General features: G+C 32.4%; 1 protein-coding gene across 1 annotated transcript; it reads right to left on the bottom strand.

The window, feature by feature from the left end:
- Positions 1 to 3920: 3920 nt before the first annotated feature.
- LOC147400460 (Phosphoglycerate mutase family protein) lies at positions 3921 to 10413 on the bottom strand. Its single transcript, XM_086446152.1, has 7 exons — positions 10277 to 10413; positions 8280 to 8409; positions 7476 to 7526; positions 7026 to 7136; positions 6039 to 6170; positions 5739 to 5814; positions 3921 to 4429 (listed from the first exon to the last, which is right to left on the bottom strand). The coding sequence occupies exons 1-7, from the start codon at positions 10306 to 10308 to the stop codon at positions 4212 to 4214; spliced, it is 750 nt and encodes a 249-aa protein (XP_086302278.1). The 5' UTR covers positions 10309 to 10413; the 3' UTR covers positions 3921 to 4211.
- Between the last annotated feature and the right edge of the window lie 14786 nt (positions 10414 to 25199).

Below are 25199 nucleotides of genomic sequence, written 5' to 3'. Positions count from 1 at the left end.
ATTAATTCAGCTCGTGGTTTACGTTATTATCTTATTTTTATTGATTATCATACTAGATTTACGTGGTTTTATCCTCTCAAAAATAAATCAAAAGCTCTGTCCTGTTTTATTCAATTTCATCACATGGTGTGGAATCGTTTTGATAAAAAAAAAATAGAATTTTTCACTTTGATAAAGGTGGTGAATTCGAAAATGATAAATTCTCAAATTATCTGGCTAAAAATGGTATTGTGAGACAATTTTCATATCTTCACACACCACAACAAAATGGTCTGGCGGAAAGAAAGCATCGACATATTACGGATATGGGTCTCACCCTATTATTTGAAAGCAAGGTCCCAGCATCCCTAAATCTAATCATTCTTCAATGAATGATCCTTTTGTTACTGAGCCTATTGTTACAACACCAAATATTTTTTATTGTCCTTCATAAGAAGTCGATATCAATCCCATCCAAGTAGATATCTCTAGTCGTACTGATTCGAATGCCCAGCCATCTAGATCCAAGTTACACCATATGGTAACAAGGACTAAAATAGGAAAATGTAACCTTCGAGTATGGCATGTTGAAGAACAGCCCAAGGTCCTTCATCCTCTTGCTCCTACACCTTATTTCAGTTATTTGAGTGTTGTTGATCAAGAACCAAAAAGCTACAAATCGCGCTAAAAAGTTCTCATTGGAAAAATGCAATGGATGAAGAGATTCTTGCTCTTAACAAAAATAATACTTAGACCTTAGTGTCACAACATCCTTCAATGAATTTGTGGGCTCACGTTGGGTCTTTAAAACTAAACGCATTCCCAATGGTGAAGTAGAGCGATATAAGGCTTGTCTTGTAGCAAAAGGATATAATCAACTCTTGGGAATAGATTTTGATGAAACTTTTAGTCCCTTTGTGAGGCCTCTACCATTCGGATAGTTCTTAGTGTGGTAATAATGTGTAAATGGGAACTTTGTCAACTTGATGTCAAAAATGCCTTCTTACATGGTTTCTTGCGTGAAGATGTGTTTATGGATCAACCACTGGGATATTTTGATGTTGGTCACCCCCATTATGTTTGTAAGCTCAATAAGGCTCTTTATGGCCTTAAACAAACCCCTAGAACTTGGTATGACCGCTTCAAGGGGTATCTTTATCAGCTCAACTTCTACAGTTTCCTTGTAGATAACTCGATGTTTGTCTTTCAAAATAGTACATATATTATTGTTATTCTCCTTTATGTTGACTACATAATCTTAACAGGAAATAATTCTTGTCACTTGGATTCACTTATTCATTCACTTAGTACTGGATTTGCTATGAAAGACTTAGGACCATTATATTTTTTCCTTGGAATTGAAGTTCATCACACAAATACTAGAATTGTTCTCTCTCAGACCAAGTATGCTTCACACCTCTTAGCTCGAACCGGTTTAACTGATTGCAAGCCAATTGTGACTCCTCTTGTTGTTGGACAAAAGCTCACAAGTGTTGCTATTCCCTTTCAAAATCCTACTGAGTACCGTAGTCTCGTAGGGGCACTCCAATACTTAACACTAACACGGCCTGATCTTGCCTATAGTGTTAATGTGGCATGTCAATATATGCACAAACCATCTGAAGAAAATTTTAAGGACGTCAAATGCATACTTAGATATGTAAAGAGCACTATATCTTTTGGTCATGAACTTACATCAAGTAGCATATTTACTTTAAAAGCATATGCTGATTCAGATTGGGCTGGTTGTCCAGATACTAGGCGATCTACTACTGGCTATGCAATCTTTTTAGGCCCCAATTGTGTCTCTTAGTCTGCTAAGAAACAACCTATTGTCTCAAGGTCAAGCTCAGAGGCGGAATATCGCACACTTGCCAACACTACGAAAAAATTGCTTAAATTTTATTTATTCTTCGTGATCTTCGCGTCTATGTCTTTGATCCTCCCTGCATCTACTCAGACAATACAAGTGCTATCTATATGACTGCAAATCCAATATTCCATTCTCGCACCAAAAATGTGGAACTTGATTACCACTTTGTTTGTGAACGGGTAGCTACTGGTGCTTTTCAAGTATTTTATATTCCATCTTCTTCTCAGATTGCTGATATCTTTACTAAAAGTCTTCCAAGTGGTAGTTATGCTGCTCTTCAATCCAAGTTGAACATTTGGCCGTTATCCACATTCCTCTTGAGGGGGGGATGATAAAAAGACACAAATATATGATGGACCATATAGTACACAATCACTACCAACAAAAGATAGGATCTCAAACAAAAGATTTATGTTGTTGACTGGGCTGGGATGCTGACTCGAAGACTTGAAGTACACAATCTCAATAGAAAATGCGTGCTGTTACATTTTAAACTATTTTAAATTTTCTGTTGTAACTAAATCTTCTATAAATAGTGAATGAAATTCTCCAAGGATCTTAAGATCCTTTGTGACAATTCTCTGTTATTTCTGTTAATATCAAAATTGGATCTATCCGCTAAGTATACAAGTCAAGTTTATAGTTTGCAAAAGTTAATTCAAACTAATAAATGTGTTTGTGTTGTCTTCACTAAAGCCTTGAACGAATCATTATATAATTTTAAGACTCTCTTGAATGATTATGAAGTGACCTCGAGGTAGAAGATCAACATGGAAAATTATTCCTTTTTTTTTTTTCCTAAAGATATCTCATCTAGAAGGATTCATACAGTTCATAATGTGTTTGATTTCAATGAAGAAAAGCTGGGCATCCCATTGTTCTCAGGAAGATTGTCCAAAGAGAGTTGAGCTTATTTTGGTGGCAAAGATTCATAGGAAAATTAAGGGTTGGAAATCTAAGCTCCTCTATGAAGGGGGTCATCATACACTCCACATTCATTCCTCCATACCGATCTACTTGCTATCCATCTTTACTCTTCCTATATCAGTAGTAGATGTGTTGGAAAGAAATTTTGCAAATTTCTTTTTGGGTGAAGGAATGTATGCTAATAAACACCTATTGAGATGGGAAAAAGTTGCAAGGCCTAAAGAAGAAGGAGGGTTGGGCATTCGTCGAAATTCTGATATCCATAAACAAGTATAATGGAAGTGTGTTGGAAACTTCTATCAAAACCTATCTCTGGACTGAATTTCTTAAGGTTAAATATTTGGCAAATAGGAGTTTATGGAAAGCTCCTCTTCCAAATGGTTGGTTCCAAATTTGGATCTCAATGATGCAAATATTTCCTTTTCTTTTAAGACACTCTATGTATGCGATAGAAGGGGGTGAATCAATTTGGCTCATGAATCATAATATGGCACACTGGGGGAATTATTTCTCTATGTTAAAGATGAAGAGAACATTCCTAATCTTCTTCTTTTTTCAGTTGTATGTATTTTTTCTCAATCTGTATGGGAACTTGCTACAATTTTTATTGTGTAAGTGTTCCTAGGAGAGGCACAATTTCCTTTTCGAATTCTTGGTGCCATTCAGTTCAATTTTCTGAAACCACACCATCTTCAAGGGCTATTGTTGGACGCCTAAGTTAGTTTCTTCGAAAGCAATCTAGCAAATCCATGAGCTTGCGTGCAGTGCTAAATTCCAAGGTTTCTACAATTAGGAGGATGAATTTGGTCAGCTGGAACAATCCTGTCAAGTTAAACATTGAATTTGATGGGTATAGCTTGGGTAATCCAGGTCCAGTTGGTGTGGGGTACATTATTAGAGATGATCACTAAGCAAGAATTATCAGAGTGTATAGTATCTTTATTGGTTGTCCTTCTTGCTAATAACTTAGCCGAGTTCAGACATTTTCTTGAAGGGTTAAAATTGATTGATCTTGAGGAAAAGAATATCATGATCAAGTCAGATTCAAAGCTCCTTGTAAATGCTTTAGGCGATAAAGATTTCTCATGGGCTATGGAAAGCTTAATGTTTAAGAAAGAATAAAAAATTAACAAACAAAACCTGATTCATCAACTCTTCTTATTTCCATTTATAATAGTAGGACCAAAAGAACATCAATAATTCAATGTAAAAATGAGACAATCCATGTGGATGCATAAACAAGTACCATGATCATGCTATATTACAAGCTTAAATACATAAAATTATATAGACACATACCCAATATAATATATATATATAAAAACAAGACATAACCATCACCAAGACAACAGCCATTATTTGATTAATAACAACTAATAATATTTCTGAGGCCTCATGAATTTTTCTTCTTCATCTTCTTCTCTCTCTTATATTAGTGTTGGAAAGAGTCTCCATTGAATCCACGCTGAAGGAATCCTACTTCGTTGAGGTGACTCACATCACTCCATGACTTGAACAACCACTTCTTCTCTGAGAGATGGAGAACATTGACTGATCCGTTCATTATCTTCCCAGCTGAAGGCTCACAAGTTACTGACATGTAAATCGCTCTCAGTACACCTCCGTGTGTGACCACTATGACTCTTTCACCTGTGAAAAATGGAATTCTAATACCTATTGAGGATAATAATAATAATAATAATAATAAGAATAAGAAGAAGAAGAAGAATGGCGTTTTTGGAGTAAATATAAGGAGAGAAAGAGAGAGCAAAAGACCCTAATTAAAATTGTTAGTTAGTAGTCTAAAATATTAAAAATGTTGCAAATCAAATCATGGGTTTTGCTAGAAGCCAACCCCAAAATGTTATGTTAAACCTTCTAAAGTTTCTCATCAGAGTTTTCCAAGTATCACACCAAATATTGGATGGAGAGATTTGTTTGAAAAATGAATGAATAAATCATTTGATTTTAGAAATTCTCCCATATTATATTTTTAGGACTCAATAGTCAATACCATTAGGAATTGTGGAGAAAAATCAAAACTAGTAGTTTAGCCCAAGGATATGGTATGAATTTTTTGGAATCCAACACTTAAGTTACTCCCGTGAGTAATTTAAAATTAAAAAAAGGTAGGGGAGCCCTTGCCGATGATTTAAAAATAAAAAATAAAAATAAAAAAAGCTGTACAAACTGTATCACGAGATAATCGAATTAGCACAAATGCGTTATCACTTACGCAAATTTAGTTTATTAATAAGCCACTTCACCCTTAATTAAACTTATATTGTAATTAATTCATAGAAGACATTTTCGTGTCATTAATGGTAACCAATTCTTCCACGGAAATGGCTTTACTTGAGTTGTCAATCAACAATTATTCTAATACATAGAAGACATTTTGGTGTCATCAATCAATTCTTGGACAAAGGTAGCTTTGCTTGAGTTGCCAATCAACAATTACTATTACAAAGACCTTTTTACTGATGCAAAATTTGTTTATTAATAAACCACTTTACCCTTAATTAAACATATACGATGATTAATTCATAGAGGCCATTGATGGACTGCCTTTGTTGGACACTGTGTTCAACACTGCACTAATGTAGCAGTGAATTGTTGATTTTTTAACTTATATCTCGAGGAAAAAAAGCAATTTTCACTGATACAAGTTCAAAAATCAACTTTCCTTCTCTGATACAAGTTAAAAAAACCAACTGTGCACTGCCATATCATCATAATATTGAATGCAGTGTCCTTAACAATTATTGGACAAAGATAACTTTACTTGAGTTGACGATCAACAATTACTCTCTCTCTCTCTCTCTCTCTCTCTCTCTCTCTCTCTCTCTCTCTCACAGTACTTCAAAAATATTTTTGAGAGTACTTATGTTTTAAGTACTTCTGGCACTTGTATTCACACGGGCCCTTAAAAGACAATATATGGAGACAAAAATCATACCTTTGTGTCTAGATGCAATTTCTTCGAGGGCAGCTACAGACCTCTCACAAAGTTGATTAAAACTCTCTCCCCCACCCTAAATATTCAAAGAAAAATAATTTAAACTCTTTAAATAATATTCTTAGTAATTAGTTTGTACAAGTGGATTTTGAATTAATTCAGGTTGTAGTATATATCAATGTTTTCAACGGATTAAGATAATTTAGCTGGAATCTAATGGATTGGAGCGATATTCCTTCAAGTTCAACCATGAATTTGCAAAAAGAATTATTCAACTAAATAAAAATATATAAATCTTACGGGAATCTCGAGGTCATCTTGTGTAGAGAAAAATGCATGGTAAGCCTCAGGCACCTTCTCTTCAATCTCACTCCAGAATAAACCTTGTAAGCTTCCCACGTGTCTCTCTCTCACCTCTGGCACTATAATAACCTGGAAACAAATTATGTTAATTAAATTTAAGAGTTATTTATGTGCTTATACACAGTTGCACTAGGTATATCTTCGAAATTTATTGCTAATTTTGGTATTTAACAGAGTTTCAGACCTTGATGAAACTCAGCTAATTAAGATCTGTTGTGTAAATGCCTTGTATTCTGTTGGGCAAGCGGGCACAATAAGTTCTAGATGCTTATGAGTCATCTAAATGATTATAATTAAAAAAATTATCAACTAAGATATATTAGAAGATGATTTGTAAAAGGATCATAATTTTATTTAGATGATAAATATTTTAATAATTAATCCAAAAAAAAATCCCTATTAACACAACCAAGATTTTAAAAATATTGTTCGAATCATCTCAATTGATCGTGTTAACCTGGAGCTCATCAATTTGAATTGACTCATAAGCATAGTACGAGAGTTTCTGCAGAAAATTAATGTTCTTACGTTTTTGTTATTTTTTATTCTTAAATACATTATTCATATGGTGATTTACCAAAATATGCTGAAAATTGAAAAAAATCAAAAGTGCACTGTTTATTTTAATTTCAAAATCGGTAATTTTTCATTTTTTGCAATTAAAATATTTTCTTAAAAGTGAGGAAAAATTAAAATAACTTTTAAGTAAAAAGAATTTTAAAGTTGATTTACATGAACAAGAATCTTTACTAATAATAACAGTGTACCTTTTATGTTATTTCAATTACAAATAAAATATTATATGATCTACGCCTAAGGTGAAATTGGTTCATAATTAAACAAATCAAAATAAACTAAAATTCTCTAATCAATGAACATCAATCTGGCCAAATTAATTGATTGATAAATTAACAAAAAATGTACCTCGGGGATGTGGCACTTCTTGGCAATCATATCCGCAGTGTTTTTGGCACGACTGAGGTCCGATGAGTACACAGCAGTTGGCTTCAATTCTTTCCCCAACCTCTCTGCTATCTGTAGTATGACAACGCTTCTCTGATTATTAAGATTTCTACTAGATAATTAGCGAGACTAAATCCATAAAAATAGTTTATTTTCAATATTTATGAAATTAAAACACTATGATATATAAAATTATGACTTATATTTAAGTAATATTATTGTTATTATTAAAAAGTTTTCAAATAGAAAAATCGGCTATATGACATATTGTAAATACAAGAAATCCAGGATTATAATTGAGATTTTCGAATATTTCTTATTTTTATTTTCATTTAAATTTAAATAAGAATGGTGGATTTAATGTTGAATTCCATATGACAATAAATTTAATATCTGAGTATAGATACTAACTGCAGCTGCTTGCTTCCATCCAATCTCGTTCAACTCTGATTCCAAGTTTCCCTACAAAATAAAATTTTATAAATTAGAAATAATGCTGCAAATACTCTTTTTTTTTTTTTTTTTTTATAACTGGGAATCCCTAGGCCTGTAGACAGTCGGGCTCTCGTATCTCGGCTTTACCCAGTTCACAAACCATGGTCTCATCCAAGGATTAGTCCTGGGGCACGTGCAACACGAGCACATCACATGCACTAGGTAAGTGAGGGTGCACTCTCACAAGTGACCTTTGAGAAATTAATGCTCATACAAGATATCGAATTCACTACCTATAGGCATTAACTACTTATTGGTCTGAAATTGCCATTGGGCCAACCCATCCAGGTTAAAAAGTTCTAATTTTTAGTGAACTTCTAATATTAAATGATAGTATTGAACTTGACAAGCAATGGAGAGCCAGGATTTTGCCCATGTGGTGGTAACTAAGAGTAGAAAAAATTTTGTGAGGATAATAGCGAGGGATTTTTTTTATCTGTCGCAATAGCTCATTAATCCATAAGCTTTGAAAATTCTTGTAGTGGGCAAGTTCTCCCATTGTAAATTCACCCCTATTGACAGCCATTCAATTTTGATCGGGACATCTCATTTTATAGTACATCATCATCGACGCACTCCGCACGTGATCCCTTGAATTTTTATCTAAACTGGCTTTCTTTTATCTTTTTTTAATTTTATTACCATTTACGTCTTATTTAAAATATTACAAAGGGTGGATAATAAGATTTTTATTTTGCTATTTAACTCTCACATAATTACCTGAATTCTTCCTGAAGCATTCCATGTTGTCTCCCCATGACGGACTACGACAATCTCTGCAGTATCATACGGGACTTCAGCGAAGCCCTCTGTGACGCTGTTCGCTATTGCAACCATTGGGTTATTGATTCTGATAGACGGAATCGGACGAATAATCAGTAAATAAATTTGAATTTTGGAGGAGATCAATTAATTTAAATATAAAGATGGTAAGAACTACTCTAGCATTTCTTAGAATATTACTCTTAGTATATAATTGGATAAAATGTTATATTCAAACATTAAACGTAACGAAGGGACAAGTTGTGTGTGTGTGTGTGTGTTCCTTTATAGACAATGACAGCCTTGACCATAAATTTGGAAATCAATCATTTTAAACTTGTATTGAATTTTATTACTACTAAAACTAAAATTCTAGCCATAATATTAATAAATAAAATGGGTAAATTTATTCAAATATGTTTTAATTTTTTTAAATCTTTAAATATCTACAAATAAAAAATTTCTTAAATCTTAATTAAATAAAAAATCTACCACGATTTTTTAAATAGTTATCAAATATCAAGTTAAAAACTTTTTTTTAAAGACTTTTACATAAAGTGAAAAACGATAAACATATATATTTAAGGTTTTTATCGATTGATTGCAATTTTCTTGCTTTTGACCAAAATGTCCCCGATCATTGGTAAATACAGTAACTGCATCTAATATTAATTTGGTGAAATATCAATACTGTCCCAACATTTTATAATTTAAAAAAATAATAATAATAATAACCACAATAGTTAAAAAGCATGATTTGGTGCATATTTTGAAATGTGTAGTCATGCTAATTTAGAGATCTCTCATCCATAAGTTGGAAAAATTCTTTTTATATAAATATTTTTAAGATTTCTAATAATTCTATTAATATACAAAATAAGATTGTGTGGTTTTAAGATATATTAATCCCACTTCTTTATTATTAAAATGAGAGAAGGTGGAGTGTAGAAGTGGTTCGACACAAAAATTTAGATCTCACAAATGCAGCCATTACTTAATATGATCAAGGACATTTTGGTCAAAAGAAAGAAAATTGCAATTTCATGTTCCCATAATTACCTTGGTTAGTTTTCAAAATTACAAAAATATTATTTTTACTATAATCTTTAACAAAAAAAAAACCTTTAATTAAGGGACCGACAAGTTGCACACCAGCCTTGAAAAATAACATTGGTATTTTAACCTACTAATTGCACTTCATTATCGATAATGTTAGGATTTAAGCTTATTCACCTTCTTGTGATTTCGTCTTCTCTGCTCTTGTAAATTGTAAAGACGCTTGTAATAGGATCAATTACTTCTTACAAAAATTATTGAACCAAAAATAATTTATTTGAGCATATGATTGAAGAAAAACAAAAAAAACTAAAAACAAAGGAGTGCAATATTTTTATTTTTATTTTGAGTGCAATCATCCAAATGGAGTGGAAAGAAAATTTTTTAAGTAATGGAGTGCAATTGGTAGTGGGTGGTGTGCAACTAGTCAGCCCTTTAATTAATAATATAAATTACAAATAAGCCCTTATGTTCAATGTATCTTTGCACATGCCACCTTCTATTTAATTAAAATAAAAGTTAATAATTTTTAAATATATTTTAAAGTGATGTCAAAATCAGTTTGAATCGATGCACAAGGATAATCTGATAGGATCTCCTGAATCAAACCAGATTTGATCGGAACAGATTCGATCCTAAAATTTGATTCTTAAAACCATGGCATAAGATACCATAATTCTTTCCCACATTGGTAGAAAACATCAACTGAAACACGATTGATAGCAAGCATCGAGATTCACCAAAAGAAAAATATATAAGAATAAATAGGAAACTAAGAGAACATAAGAAAAATATTAAAAGAAAATCCGAAGGAAACATATAAAAAGGGATCAAAAATAAAATGCAAGGAGAATAATGAAAGATTTATTGTAGAAAACGAAAGAAAATTTACAACTTACGTTGACTCGTTAGAGACAAGGCAAGTTGCCATATTTTGCGTGGGAGAGAGAGAGAGAGAGAGATCCTTCTTAAGTTTGGTTTGTGAGAAAAAGAGGATCAATAAGTTGAGTATTTATAAGCAAAGAATCTGACCCCATCTCTCTATTATTGAGCATAAATTATGGACACAATAATTTTGCATTATAATAAATGGGTTTCATTTTTTTTTTTTTTTTTTTGTACTTTCTTTTTCAATTGTGTTTCTCAATTATTGCTCAAGATAATTTTTGAATGAGATGTACCAAGAAATTTGGGAGCATTTAGAAGTTGCCAAGTGTGAAATGTCGTTGCATGTGCATGATTGATCTCCTAATCGCCTTATCCAACTAACCTCAAATGCAATTGTTAAAATAAATGTTGATCAATATTTATTTATAATTGATTCAAATAAAATTAATTTAGTTTGTTTTGAAATGATATTTGAAAGTTACTTTATGATTGGTGTACTTTATTGTTAAAGTAAAAAAAATAAGTATTTTTCATTTAGATCATTTATATTGGTTGATATCTTTTCACATGGATTGAAGATTGTAAAAGTATTTTTTGGCTCTTTTTTTAAATAATTTGTAAATCTCACATTGCTTTCTAAATTTTTTGAAATGATTTTTAAACCTATAAATAAGAACATGTTCTCAACTCTTTCTTCATTCCAAAGACTCTCCTTGAGAACTCCTAATGATTTTTAGCTATATGAAAATTTTAATAGTTCCTTTTTATTTTATATATATATATAAGAAAAAGAGAGACAAGGAAATTAAAAGGAGGGCGTCCAAATTTGGAGAGGCTCCAAAACCTACCACAAAGGTATTGAAGAGGCTCACAGGGTGCCTAACAGACTCTCTGATCCGAATAGGTGCCTAGTGATTCCAATGAGTTTCATACCTATTGAGTTTCTTAATCCATTTACGAATAGATATGACTTTTGAAATTTTTTTCTATTTATAGAGACTAATTCTAACTTTCTACAAAAACGGTATTTTTGTATCCGAGATTCTGTGTGACAGATTTTCTCAAAATAGTACAAATTATGATAAAATATACAATTGTGATAAAACTATGCTCTGTTGTATCCTGAAGACAAGTTCGTTAACAACCCATATGCATCTTCGTGTTCAATCAGAATGGGGGCGTCTATTTTCTATAAGACAACATATATTACTATGTGCCTCAGAGCAATTTTCTTCTTTATTTTCAAATTCTATTTTTCTAACAATTTATAGACAACAAAATATTGCTTTAATGGCACAAAGCATCAAGTTTATGAATCAAGACCTTGTGAAACTTGATCATTTTGATGGATTGAATTTCAAACAATAGCAACAAAAAGTATTCTTTAGGCTCCGTCAATTTAAGGTCGCGTATATCTTTACAACAGCATGTCCAACTATTTCAACGGATGCAACTTCTGAACAAATCGACACTCAACGAAAATGGTAAGATGATGATCTGGATTGTTAGGACCATGTACTCAATACGATAACTGACTGATTGTTCAACTCATTTTGCCAGTGCACAACTGCCAAAAAATTATGGGACTCACTAGAAAAGAAGTATTTAACTGAAGATGCGGGTACAAAAACTTTTTTAATTTCTAAATACTTCGATTTTAGAATGATAGAAAATAAATATATTCTTGAACAAGTTCAAGAGTTGCAATTTATTATTACTGAGATGGAGAAAGAAAATATTAAACTTCTTGAAAGTTTCCAAATGAGTGTAATTATCTTCAAATTACCACCCAGTTGGAAGGACTATAGAAAAACTTTATCTCACAATAAGAATTTGCAAACTCTGGAAAAGATTTTCAAAATTTTAAAAATGGAAGAAGAAAATAAGATCAAAGATAAAAATGATGATCGCCCAAATCTATTATGGCTCATATCGTTGAATCTGTAATTCAAGAAAAAAGAAAAGACAACAAGCCTTTTACCAATAGAAATCCATTCAAGAAATTTATCAAAAAAATTAGTCATAGTCAGTTAAAAAAATAAAGGCGACTGTTATGTATGTGGGAAAAAATGACATTTTGTAAGAGATTATAAAAAATGTCAAAGAAATAAATCAAAAATCAAATCCAACATGGTAAGAGATATGGTGATTGCCGTTGTGTCTGAAGTAAATATGGTTGAAACGAAAGAACATTGGTAGATTGACTCAAGTGCGACACATGTGTCATTCGATAGATCTACTTTCAAATCTTACAAAGCTCAAGATGAGGGACAACTTTAATGGGAAATTCTTGTACCATTAAGATTACCAAAAACTACTTCTCATGCACCACCATGAGATATCAAAAGAAGTCTGATGAAACGCTTCTAACCCAAAGGTACACACACCTATCTCCATTCAATGATACCCAGTGTATGGATGATAGAATTACTGTGCCATTTTGCTAAGCCATAAACATTATAATGATATACAAGGTTGGTTACTTGATTATTTGCATTATTCTATTGATATAAAAGCCCAGTCAATAACGTAGAAGACTATTATATTGAAACAACAAAGCAGTCTACGACTCACAAATGCCATTCCGACCGAGACGAAAATAATCGATGACATACGAAAAAGATTTCCTACTAAGACAACCAGATTGATGATGCACGAAAGTAGAAATGTTTTCCTACTTACTGCAGTCACCCAAAACAACATGACAACATTTATACTTTCTTGTTGAGACACCACGTGCCCCCAAGTACTAATCCTTGTTGGTACTCCAACATCAATCAAATCATTTGGCAAGGGTAAGTCACAAAGGTATGTACCACTCACTCAATTTCAAACCTTTCGTTTCAGTTTGTACATATATTTAATTTTCAAAAATATATATTTATAACGCCAATAGCGTGAAAGACAAGCAAATTTTGACATGATAAAAGATATCTCGACAAATCAATCATACGCATCAGTAAATAAGCTCAGTCATGAGAACCAATTTCAGTTCAATAGATCTTGACTTTCAAAACTCTTCAAGGTACTAGCTCTTTAAAGAAAAGTCAATCAAATATCAAACTTGAGGAAGCTATCGCAAAGCATCGCACCCCATCGCAACTTGATCTAAGTGCCAATCTCTAGGTTGGCAACCCCTTGAGAGCTTAAAACAAGCAAGAACCATGCGTTGATGTCGGTCTCAAGGTTCGTAGCCCCTCAGGAACTTAGTAATTGGATGACTGAAATCCAAGAGAATGTCGAAGCTCGGGGTTTAACTACTTTTATCCCACAAAACTAAACGATTCAATGCGGAAGCCCATCAATCGCGATCAAAGAAAGGTTGAAAGTGCACAATTTTGGGCTATTGCAAATCTTTGTGATTTGCTACAAGCAATTCTCGCAAAGATGGCCAGTTGTAGACACCCCAAAATTGCGCACCAGTCTTTTCTAGTAGAAAGTGACAATACTTCATTAGAGTGACAATTCACCCGTCGACCCAACTCGACAAGCCTGAAACCATATCCACTTCATCTCGATCTCCATAAAAACCATCCCCTATCACCTACATAACTAAATCCTTGCCCAAATCGAATGAACCATTTCACATTTGTTTCTCTATCCTACCAAAACCCTACCTAATTTAGCCAATTCATTTCTTACTTTATCCTAATACTATCGAAATTCTACCTGATTCCTATCTAATACTGACCCCACTTCTCCTAACACTGCAAAAGCTCTACCGATTCCTCGACTTGAAGAAACAAATTGTCAAAGCACTGCCCGATTGTTCATTGAGCTTATAGGTATAAATTGTAAATAAATAGTTTATTTATATTATAAACTTAAATTCCCATTCAAGTTTTAGTTCTTACTCTAAAAAAGTAATTTGGAATACCTCCTTGTGCATTGTGCACTCAAAGGACAAAACAAAACGACCAAAGTTGCTCCATCAAATTTCCCTCTCAAAATCAATCAATCGAGTTCACTTTGATTCCACACATTCCCCTGTACAAATCACCATTCAAATCGAATCCCACTCACTATTTGCAAAGCAAAGAAAATTATAATGTATCCTTGAAAGTATTAATAAAAGCAACTGTCCTTTAGGGTATGGAATTGGAGTGCCTAACACCTTCCCCTATTTCAATCAAATCTCTTATCCAAATATGTGGATCATGTAAACCATATTGAGTTATCTCAATTGGCAAGTGTCTGGTCACACCCCTAGAACCTAAATAATGGTGACTTTGTCAATTTAAGTATCAGCAACCCCATAAACTGAAATCTGGGCTAGGGTTGTGGCAAGACCCCAATTCGAGATGATTCAAGCACGACAAAAGGGTGGGGGCGGGTGCTACAATCAGCCAAGGTCAACCTGAGACAATAGTACTTCCCTAGGGATCAACTAAAACTGGAGGAGGCATCAGTCTTGTTGACACCTCCGTTGTGTAAAGCATCAATCCCTAAACCCTATCACTTTTTTCTAACATCCTTAACTTTTCTCACAAAGGCCCACCAACCTCTTACTTTGACAAACTACCCTTGATTGTGTTTGTCTCATTCTGAATATGTCAATGACATACTTGCCTCACCGCCTTGTTGGTACCATGATGATACCAGCGATGAGCTGCCAAACTGACACCTTGTGACAGGTGTTATGAGGCATACTACTCTATTCTATACATCCTAGTTGGCATCATCGGGATATGTGACGAAAAACATCTACCAATATGGATCATCGAAAATGGTCAAGTAACGAATCCTCGACGAATTAAAACTAATTTGAGAACAACTAAAAATAATGATGGATCCTCATATATCGTTTTTGAAAATAGGTCTATCATTAAGAAAAGGGAAAAACCATACATCCCTAGAAATTGGTGTGGATCAATTTGACCTAGATTGATATACCCATCCAAAATTATTCTTGACTAAAAGAAAGGTTAAACAAAAGGAAATGATTTAATCATTTTTTTTCTTTTTAATGTGGTTGGATCAATCTAAGGTGCAACATATCTTGGTCAATCTTAAGTAGATCAAAGAAAAAGAAAGGAGAAGAAATATAACAAAACAAACTTCGACCGATCAAGGAAAAAAAATTATGTACCTGGTTCTATCGATCAACTTTCTACAAGTAAAGTCTAACTTGTTGAATATTTTCACAATTCTATAATTTCTCTCTCTTATATCAAAATCCCATTCCAGATAAGTTCATTGATTAAAATTTAAAATTTACAAACCATTTTTTAACTCAAAACATGGATAAGAATATTTTTTTTAAAAATAGTTTTTAAAATACTTCATAACTATTTGATTTGTCCAAGACTTCTTTTCCAAACTACACATGTTCTCTATTTCTCTCGTTGAGACATAGTTAAAGGTTTTTTATTTTCTCAAATTGTAAATCAAGGATTTGTTATCCAACGGCTAAAATTTATTGGGGGGGGGGGAGAGAGAGGTCTTTCAGTCAATTGAAACTTCTGACCACTCTCTCTTTGTTTTCCTCTTCAATGTTATTGCTTAGTTTGGGAGATCTTTTAATCTCTTTAAAATTCATCCCACATACTCCTACATATATAATCCCCTCCAAGAACTATCAAATTATTTTATATCCACTCATCTTAAACTCAACAAATTTCTCTAAAAATTCTAAATATTCACACACTCATGTCACCAAGAATTAAATTTAAAAAACATGCCAAAAATTCATTTGATTTTGATATTAAAGACTTGGATTTGGCCCTAAAATATTATATGCCTTCATTCGGGTCCAAAACTAAATATTTTGTTTTGTTTTAATTATTTTTGGGGGATTTCATAGCTTCTTTCCATAAATGAATTCTTTATTGATCCTAAAAATGAAAAATGAAAAATCAAATAAGAACATGTATATTCTCCTTTTGTTTATGAAAGACAGTCTTTCTTGATTGTTATCAACCGACATATTACAATGATGAAACTTGTCAAGAATGTACTCTTTCAAAAAAATTTCTATCAATGAGTTTCAGTAGAGATGAACTTTGTTAGGGATTTGGGAGTACTTTTTTTAGTAAAATGTTAACCTATAAAGCAAGAAATAGATCTACAAGCTAGGGTTTTCTATGGGATTCAAATCGAATTAATCTTCAGTGAGCTTCAATCAACATAAACTTTTGGTACAAAAAAATCAACTCTAAATGGTGAGTGCACTGGGTAGGGGCAATATTGTCTTTGTACCATTTAATTGAAGGGGAATGCTAAACGTCGAAAACCTCATGAAGACATTAGCATTCTCCAACACATTCACTTTTCAATAATACATTTACTCATTTTATCTATTAGTAAAGAAGACAAGGGTATATTGGTCTTTTATACAATAAATGCTTGTTTACATAATAAATACCTTTAGAATTTGTGAATTTATTATCATTTACTAAAAATAAGGTATTTAAATTCAGATTTTGGGAGGATGTTTGGTGTGGAACTTCTCCTCTATCTGCTCAATTCCCATCCTTGTACGCTTGCTCGTTGAAAAAAAATAACTCAGTAAGGCAATGTCTGATTCGAGACGGGCACAAAGACTCTTGGGATCTGGGATTTAGGAGAAACTTCAATGATTGGGAATTGACAGAGGTTACATCTCTTCTGGATCTCCTCAATTCGATTCAATCAAAAGAGAAAAAGCAGGATAGAAGGGAATGGTTCAAGGCTAAGGACAAGAAGTTCTCTGTCAAGTCATTCTATCATTGCTTGATACCAACGGGTTGATGAGACTATCGTTGTTCTTCTCACCGGAGTTAATAATAATCTTATTTTTACCTTACTTGTGGGGCAAGTAGGAGATCGAACCCAAGAGAAAGGAGGAATAGAGTTAAGCTAAGAAAATAAAATTAAAATTAACTAAAAGGAATTAAAACTATTTTTCTGTGTATTTTTGAACTTATAAGAAAATGTAAAATTACTAGAAAAAAAACTAAAGTAAATAAAATTAAAAGCAAGTAAACTTATGAAATTAAAACACCATTGGAGGTGGATCTACCTAGAACATGTTGATGAGCAATTCTTAGTTTCAAGCCTTTTTATACCTCAATCGTAAGGGCTTGGTGTTAGCTCCTTAGATCGGAAAGTTTTACAAATGAAATGAAATAAAGGAACATAAACAAAGTAGAATTCTTTGAAAACTTCCTACTACCAATTATCTAGTTTAAGTATACTTTATCTTGATCTAATCTTAGCATAAAGTATCTATATTAAGAATAAAAGGTGCAAGAAACTTAAAGAGAATTCATAAGCATTTTAAATAAAAGAAAGGCATGAAATTAAAAATAACACAAGAACTTGCTCTAGGCTTTTCTACTCTCCAATGGAGGGGAACTTAACCTAATGTCATTGCAAGAGATGGAAGATAAGAGATGAAAGAACTTTTCTTCATTTCATGGAGAAAATTACAACTTCTTCTTCTTCTACTTCTTACAAGACTAATTAGCTAAAAGAAAATAACTAGAAAATGAAAATACAAAAAATAAGAGAATAGGCAAAGAGCCTTAGATTAAAGGAGTCTTGGATAAGAGAACCAAGATGGGACCCTTTCTCTAGAAATGGAAGCTCTATTTATAGAGAAAAATGTGTGTAGAAGAGTCTAAAAGTAGCCTCCACTTTTCTTTGCACAAAAAGATAAAAGAGGAGAATATGAGTTAAGGATTAGGGCATTCCAAAGGATTAGGGCATTCCAAAGTGGGCCCAAATGCTTTTGCCTTGAGATTTTGATTCCAAATTGTTGATTTTTGCACAAGAAACACACATAATTAGATTTATTTAGTAAATGAATTTATTTATATATAATTAAGCCTAATTAACATGCAACGTGGTGGTTTGAGGCTTATCATGATTATTATCTTAATATAGATAAATAGGTACAAAAATCAAGATAAATATCCAAAAAATGTGCGTATAATTGAGTATTTGGAGACACTCATCATGGGTGAGGTGTCTTTCTTTCCATCTATTGTTTGGTCCGTTCATGTTCCGTCAAAGGTGTCTTTCTTTCTTTGACTTGCCTCTTTGAGTAGAATCCTCACCTTGGACAATTTGATCTATCGAGGATGGGTTACCCCAAATTTTTGTTTTCTTTGTTCTAGGGATGGGGAGTCTATTAATCACATACTTATTCATTGTCATTTTTCTCGAGTTATTTGGATGTTTTTCCTGTCTCGTTTTCGGGTACATCTGGTACTTCCGTTATCTTTTTTGGCGCTTCTGAAGAATGTAAATATCTTCGAATCTAGAAAGAGGCTTCTCTGGGCTATCCTTCCGTTCGCAATTGCTTGGGGTCTTTGGAAAGAACGCAACAACAGGGTATTCTATAACAAGGAGAGCTCGCCTCACACAGTGACCTTAGAGGTTTTGGGCTTCCTCTTCCTTTGGTCAAAGCTAAGTATAAACTTTGAGGGAGTGTGTTTCCAAGACAATGTGTTTGATTAGGATAGCATTTGTGACTCTTAGCCCCACGCAGGGCATGTATTTTTGCTTTCTTTCTATTTTCCTTGTTGTTTTGTTTTTTTGTTGTTTGGAAGCTACCTCAGCCTCCTTTTCATCTTTCCATTTATATAATTTTATATTTATCAAAAAAAAATTCAAAAACTAAAATATTCTTAGCATGTATTATGTAAAAGACCAACATACCCTTGTCTTTTTTCCTTAAAAGATAAAATGGGTAGCAATATTATTGGAAAGTAAATATGGTGGAAAATGATAACGTCTCTATGAGGTCTTGGATATTAGCATTCCATATAATTAAATTAATATGTTTATGGTTGCACATTGAGAAGAGGAGGTTGGTGTGATCCGAATTTCTCTCCAAAATAAGGCCTTGGTGATCTTACATTGCCAACTGACTTTTTCTTATAAATAGCTAACTAATAAAATTAAAACACCCAAGACAAGGATATAAACGCATCAAAAAGTAGATTATGAAAAAGGGAAAAAGGGAACGTGATGATCAATAATTTCTAACAATAGCCAATCGTTAGTCCCTTTCTCAAATAATTATAATTCTCATTGCCAAGACAATACTTAGACTATGAAGAGCCTTCTCCACCTAAGTAGAAATTATATTGAAGAGCTTATTCTGAATGGAGGTGTTATCATTGAAAGAAAAATAGAGCCGCTCTTTGCACTCCAAACACCATATTCAGGTACATTCTTGCGTGATTTGGACATATACCTCACGATTTTGGTTAGCAATACCCCTACGTTTTTAGACTAATGAGATTCCCCCCCCCCCCCCCTGACCTAGGCTCTGTAATAGATAGCAACATATAGCAGCTTAAATGCCCGTCTTCAACCACTTGAAAAACCCTAGATTTTCTTCCCAAATTAAATGACTCATATCTTAAGGTAAAGTTTTTCTTATCTTGTACCTTCTCATGATTATATTTTGTCAACCTTCGAACCTCAAGAAAAAGATAGGATTTTCAAAGAAATACAAGCATTGATTTTTCAATAGAAAAATCAAGAGTTTCAACAAGATGGAGTAAGTTAAAAATAGTACTTTTTATAAAGGTTAAAAGGTTGAAGAAGAAATACTTTAGGATCGTCTTCAACCTTAAGATTGTACCTTCATCAACGTCCAAAGCTCAAGAGAACTTTAGGATTTTTAGTGAAGGAGAACAAGGGGATTTTTTTGATTGAAAAATCAGGGGTTTTCAATAACATGTTGAAGACAAGATTGAATAGATTAGAAATAGTTTAACCTAGAGATAAATAGCTTGAAGATGAATTATTTTTTTTTTAGAAGAAATTAAGAAAAAAATTTGGCTAAATATTGATGACAAGGGCATTTAAGTCATTTGACATTAGTCCCTATTACGAAACCTAAGTAAAGAGGGGCATGCCATCAATTTGAAAACATACCTTTAAAATTGACCAAAATGTGGAGGGTTTTGTCTAAATCATCCAACATTATAGGTGTTTTACCTTAAAAAACCATTGTTTGGTGTGTGTTATTAGAGAAAGTCTGTATAGTATTGCAATACATGATCTCATCATTAATCTTTGATGTATGAATAATTGTTGTGGTAATAGATTAAGGAAAATGCTGAAATGACATAAAGTATATACTGCGATTCTCACAAATCTGACATGGGATGTGCACATAAGCATAGATGTGTTTTCTCGTGATACAAGTAATAACCACCTACGGTTATGTATATGCATGTCCACGACAGAATTGTGAGAATCACAATAAATCCTTTGTCACCCTAGCACGACTCATAGATTAACCATTTTTTCTTCCTTTTATTCAAATAATTTACATTGACCTGATCAGAAGAGTAGACCGATGAATCAATTGAGATGTTCCTTTCTTTGGCCTGTTAACAATATTTAATTCATTAATCCTCATAAAAGAATATTTATATTCACTAATGAGAATTAAATACTTGCAAGCAATAGTTGGGACACGTGTTAGTAAAACTAACCAGTCAAAATTGTCCCACAGCTGTATGGTAGAGGCACATGGCCATTTGAATACCTAGTTGATTAGATATTACGTAAGACACTCTTTATGAGGTCGTATGTGGTGCATGAGATACCCTCCATAATAAACTTCTTGAAATATCAACTATATGATGTATTGGTAATTTGGAAGTCTCTTTAGTTGCTCCGTTTTATTAATATAATTTTAGAAAATTAGTATCTTAAGTTGGAGTCAAAGAGAATGAACAAAATTAATCACAAAGCACAAGTAAAGTAGTGTACAAGCAAAGAATAGAAAATTACAAGTAAAAAAATAAAGGTTAAACCCTAAAAGATAATATATTGGAGTGCAAGCAGTCGGTTAAAATATAGATCGTAAAAAAAGTAATAAATACATAAAGGATTCTTTTATGTTGGTGTGCAACTAGTCAGTTCCAAAAGATAATTTCAAAGTAGTAATAGACAATATTCCAAGCGAAATTTAGGTGTGCATCCCAAGATTGGCATTGAGATCCATCTGTCGTATCATATGGCATAATTGAAATAGGAAAATGTTGGATTGACTTCCTTTGATTCTGCGCTCAACACCGTGCTAATGTGGCAATATTCAAAAAATTTTGTTCACTATATCAATCCACGTTCTTTTGGATATTCCATTACTCTTTTAGAACCTTCAAACTCTTATATTCCCATGATGTAATCCTTCTTTGAATCAACGTTCTCTTATTGAAATTTAGAGCTGAGGTGCTTTAAATTAATTAAGGTAAAACATGCAAGTAATTAGACAAGTCAATCTGATCAACCAAATAAATGTAAAACACTATTTCAATTATCCAAAACGTTAGAATGGGGATTCTTAATGCATGTAGATTCACCTTCTTTAGTCCAAATTGAAAAATAAGAATCCAACAAGAGGGTTTATAAGTTTATTTATAAACAAAGGATTCGGCCCAGGTCACTCTATTATTGAGCTTAAATTATGGAGCTCACATGAACGGTTTTTTTTTTTTTAATAGTTTTTCTCAATTATTGCTCTAGGTTTTTCTTTTTAGTTCCATTTTAAATGAGATCTACCAAGAAATTTTGGAGCGTTTAGAAGTTGCCACATGTGAAATCTCCTGATACCATTATCTTCAAGTAGTATGCTTCAACCTGATCGCCAGACCAATAGATCAATTGAGATTTTCCTTTCTTTGCCCAATAGACAATATCTAAATTCTTTAATGAAAAATAAATAACTATATTATATGCATAAGGCTGTTTGATTGGAGCAATTTCTGGGACACATATGCATGGTAGAGGCCCAAGGCCATAGAATACCATTCTAGATGTATTAAATATGGCATTCTTTTATGAGTCGTGATAATCTGACTATCCCACGTGGCATATTCAATCAAGTACTTGATATGGCAAGGTTGAGAACTGTAGATCTGCGCTCCTCTGGATACACGGTTCCCTCGAGATACACTTTTTATGGGGAAGTACAGCCGTGTATTCCGAGGAGCGCAGGTCTACGGTTCCGAATTTGTCACGTGATTATCACGATTCTTCTTTTATAGGCCATATTTGGCGCATGAGATACTCTACCTTAAAGTTCTTGAAATTTCAATTATTATTGCAAGTATTTTATCTTATAAAGCCTATAAAATTATATATTTTATGCTATAAAATTTAAAGTATTTTTATAATTCTTTTATTATCCTAACCACGCAGTTAAAGATTTGTTTTATTTTATAGATGGACATGTACTACCACAACATAATCAAAGGTCTTAAATCGAGAGTTCACCACTCCAATCCTAACTCGGAATTTTTCGAACTAGAAGTTGGTACCTATGTTACATGATTTGCCAGTGCATTCGGTTTAAACTCGTTTTTGTGTTTTTTACTCTAGAGCAAAACCGATTTGTAAGGATAGGAAGGGATCATTTTTTGGTTTGGTTTACTTTGCTTTATACAACCAAAAATTATTGGGTGTACATTTTTCAGTTGGAATTGGATTTTGAATTTGGAAGTTCAATTTATGTCCATTTTCAAAGCCTCGGATCATGAAAAGCAAAAAAAAAAAAATTTACGTAAGACTAAAGACCATGGATTCTAGAGGGCTGAGGTGCTATGTAGGGCACTCTACATGGTGTAGATATTGAGTTGACACAACCATGGAGTCGATATGAGTAGTGAGTGGTGACTATTTCAGTTGATGTATAATCGAGCTCTGATACAATGAAAAACTTAAGATTGAGAACCGAGTATTAGACGAAGAGATGATCTGAGAATCCACTCAAAATCTTGAGTGTCCTTGTTCAATCTATTCTTATTTATATCTTAATTATTACATATAAGACAATGGATAAAGATGATAAAGATTACAATAGCAATTAGCCATATAGGATAAGAGATACATTGAGAAGCTTGTATCTATTATATGAGCGTTTGAGTCCTCGAACCACAAGATTATTAGAAACCGTATCCTTAAACTCTTGAAGATTATCAATAACATTAGCAAGATAATTGTGATTATCAAGAACAGACCTAGCCTTATACTTATCAACGAGAGCAATCTTAGCAGTATTGTGAAGCTCAAGTCTATCTTGAACCGTATCCATATTAGCAGCAAGAGTAAGAGTAGCCTAGATAGAATCGTCAAGGTCAAGTTTTCTTCCTTGAATCTGATTCTTATCAGCAGTAGAATCGTGAAGAACTTGTTGAATCTTATTCTTAACACTTTTTAAATAGTTCCTAACTTTTGGGTGGTAGTAAAATAATTTCTTTTATCATGGTCACTTAACCTCATCTCTGGTGATGATGTTTTTGTAAATATCCAACCTACCCTTTTTCTCATCTTCTTCACATACTTAGTTTTTCAACGATAATTTTTATCATGAATGACAAATGGAGAATGTTATATTCTTAATTTTGACATTTAGATGTATTTTTCGATTTATTTCAATGATCTATAACATTAAAAATGAAGAAAGAAGTAGAAATTCTAACATTTTGAAGATTTTGTTGTAATCTTTTTCGCAGTTATAATATATACATTTTGGATATTTTGAGAAAATTCATCTAGTATCAAAGTATAAAAATAAAAAATCTAGATGAAATATCCAATGTCATGTTCACCACTTTTTGTTGTCGAGTTCAACATTTTATGGGCAAGCTCAACATTTTTTATATTAGAGTGGATATATATCTGCCACAATAGCTTTTCAAAATTTATCGTGCACAATAAAAGCTATAGTAGCTGATATATCCGTCGTTATAGTGTTGAATTCGACAATTTTTAAAAACTTTCGAATGCCAATAAAAATGTTAAATTCGACAATAACCAGTGGTGAGTTTGACAGTAAAAAATTGGACTCAACAATAAAAAGTGGTGAGCTCGACACCGTACATGAATGCATGTGATTCAATTCTTTTCTTTGTTTTTTTACTTTTTCATTTTCCTTTTTTTACTTTGATATTGGATAGATCTTCTCAAAATATTTAAAATGCATATATCATGGAGGCAAAATGGACATTCAAATGAAAATTATAACAAAATCTTCTAAAAATTTAGAATCTCAATTCATTCTTCTTTTTATTATAAATCGTCAAATATATCGAAAAATATATCTAAAAGTTCAAAATTAAGAGTATATCATTCTCCATTCATCATTAAAGATAAAAAATCGTCAAAAATAATTGCAATCATCGTGATTGAAAAACCTAAATATGTGAAGAAGATGAGAAAGATGAGCGTTTGGGTATTTCAAAAATATTATAAAAAGAAATGATAACCTAAATGAAACATCAAGTTACCACCCAAAAGTTAAGGACTATTTAAAAAGAAAACCCTTCCACATCTTATATTGAGTAATTTTTTCTTAGATAAACAATTATATTACTTTGTAATCAAGTGTTTGAGAAGTCTTATATCATATTCTCTACAATTAGATCATGTATTTTTGTAATTTCTTGTATTTTTTTTTTATTTTTTATTTTTTATTTTTTATTTTTTTTAAACAAAACCTATTTTACCAGTAAGGCTGGCACTAGCAGTTATTATCTAAGTTTATTTTATTTAATAAAGGGAAAGGAATAAAAAAAAAATTACATATTTTAATTGGTTAATGCAGACAAGATAATTAATTAATGTTTTTTTTATGGAACTTTAGGTGCTATGATTAGTGGAAGAATATTCAATAGAATCAATACAACTCAGTCTTGCCAGATACACTCCCTTTGAGAGAAATAATGATAAATAGTGGGCCCTCCTTGCTTGCGGTGCCCTGTGATTAGGATCAGCAAGTGACACGTGACCCATAATAATGATCATATTATTAAGGAGGTGTGGGGAAGCCTTTCCCATCATCACACTCCCAAGCCAACACGAAACTTATTTTTAAATAAATTTCTTAATAATAATATTATTATTATTATTATTATTATTAAGAAAAAGAAGAAGAAGAAGAATACTTTTTTGAGTTATTTCAATTTTAAGTCTAATTATTATTGA

Source organism: Akebia trifoliata, chromosome 6, assembly GCF_017979445.1.
Source record: "Akebia trifoliata isolate Shusen 1 chromosome 6, ASM1797944v1, whole genome shotgun sequence".
Classification (NCBI taxonomy): Eukaryota; Viridiplantae; Streptophyta; class Magnoliopsida; order Ranunculales; family Lardizabalaceae; genus Akebia; species Akebia trifoliata.
The sequence above is the reverse complement of the archived record's forward strand: the minus strand, read 5'-3'. Positions and strand labels throughout refer to the sequence as shown.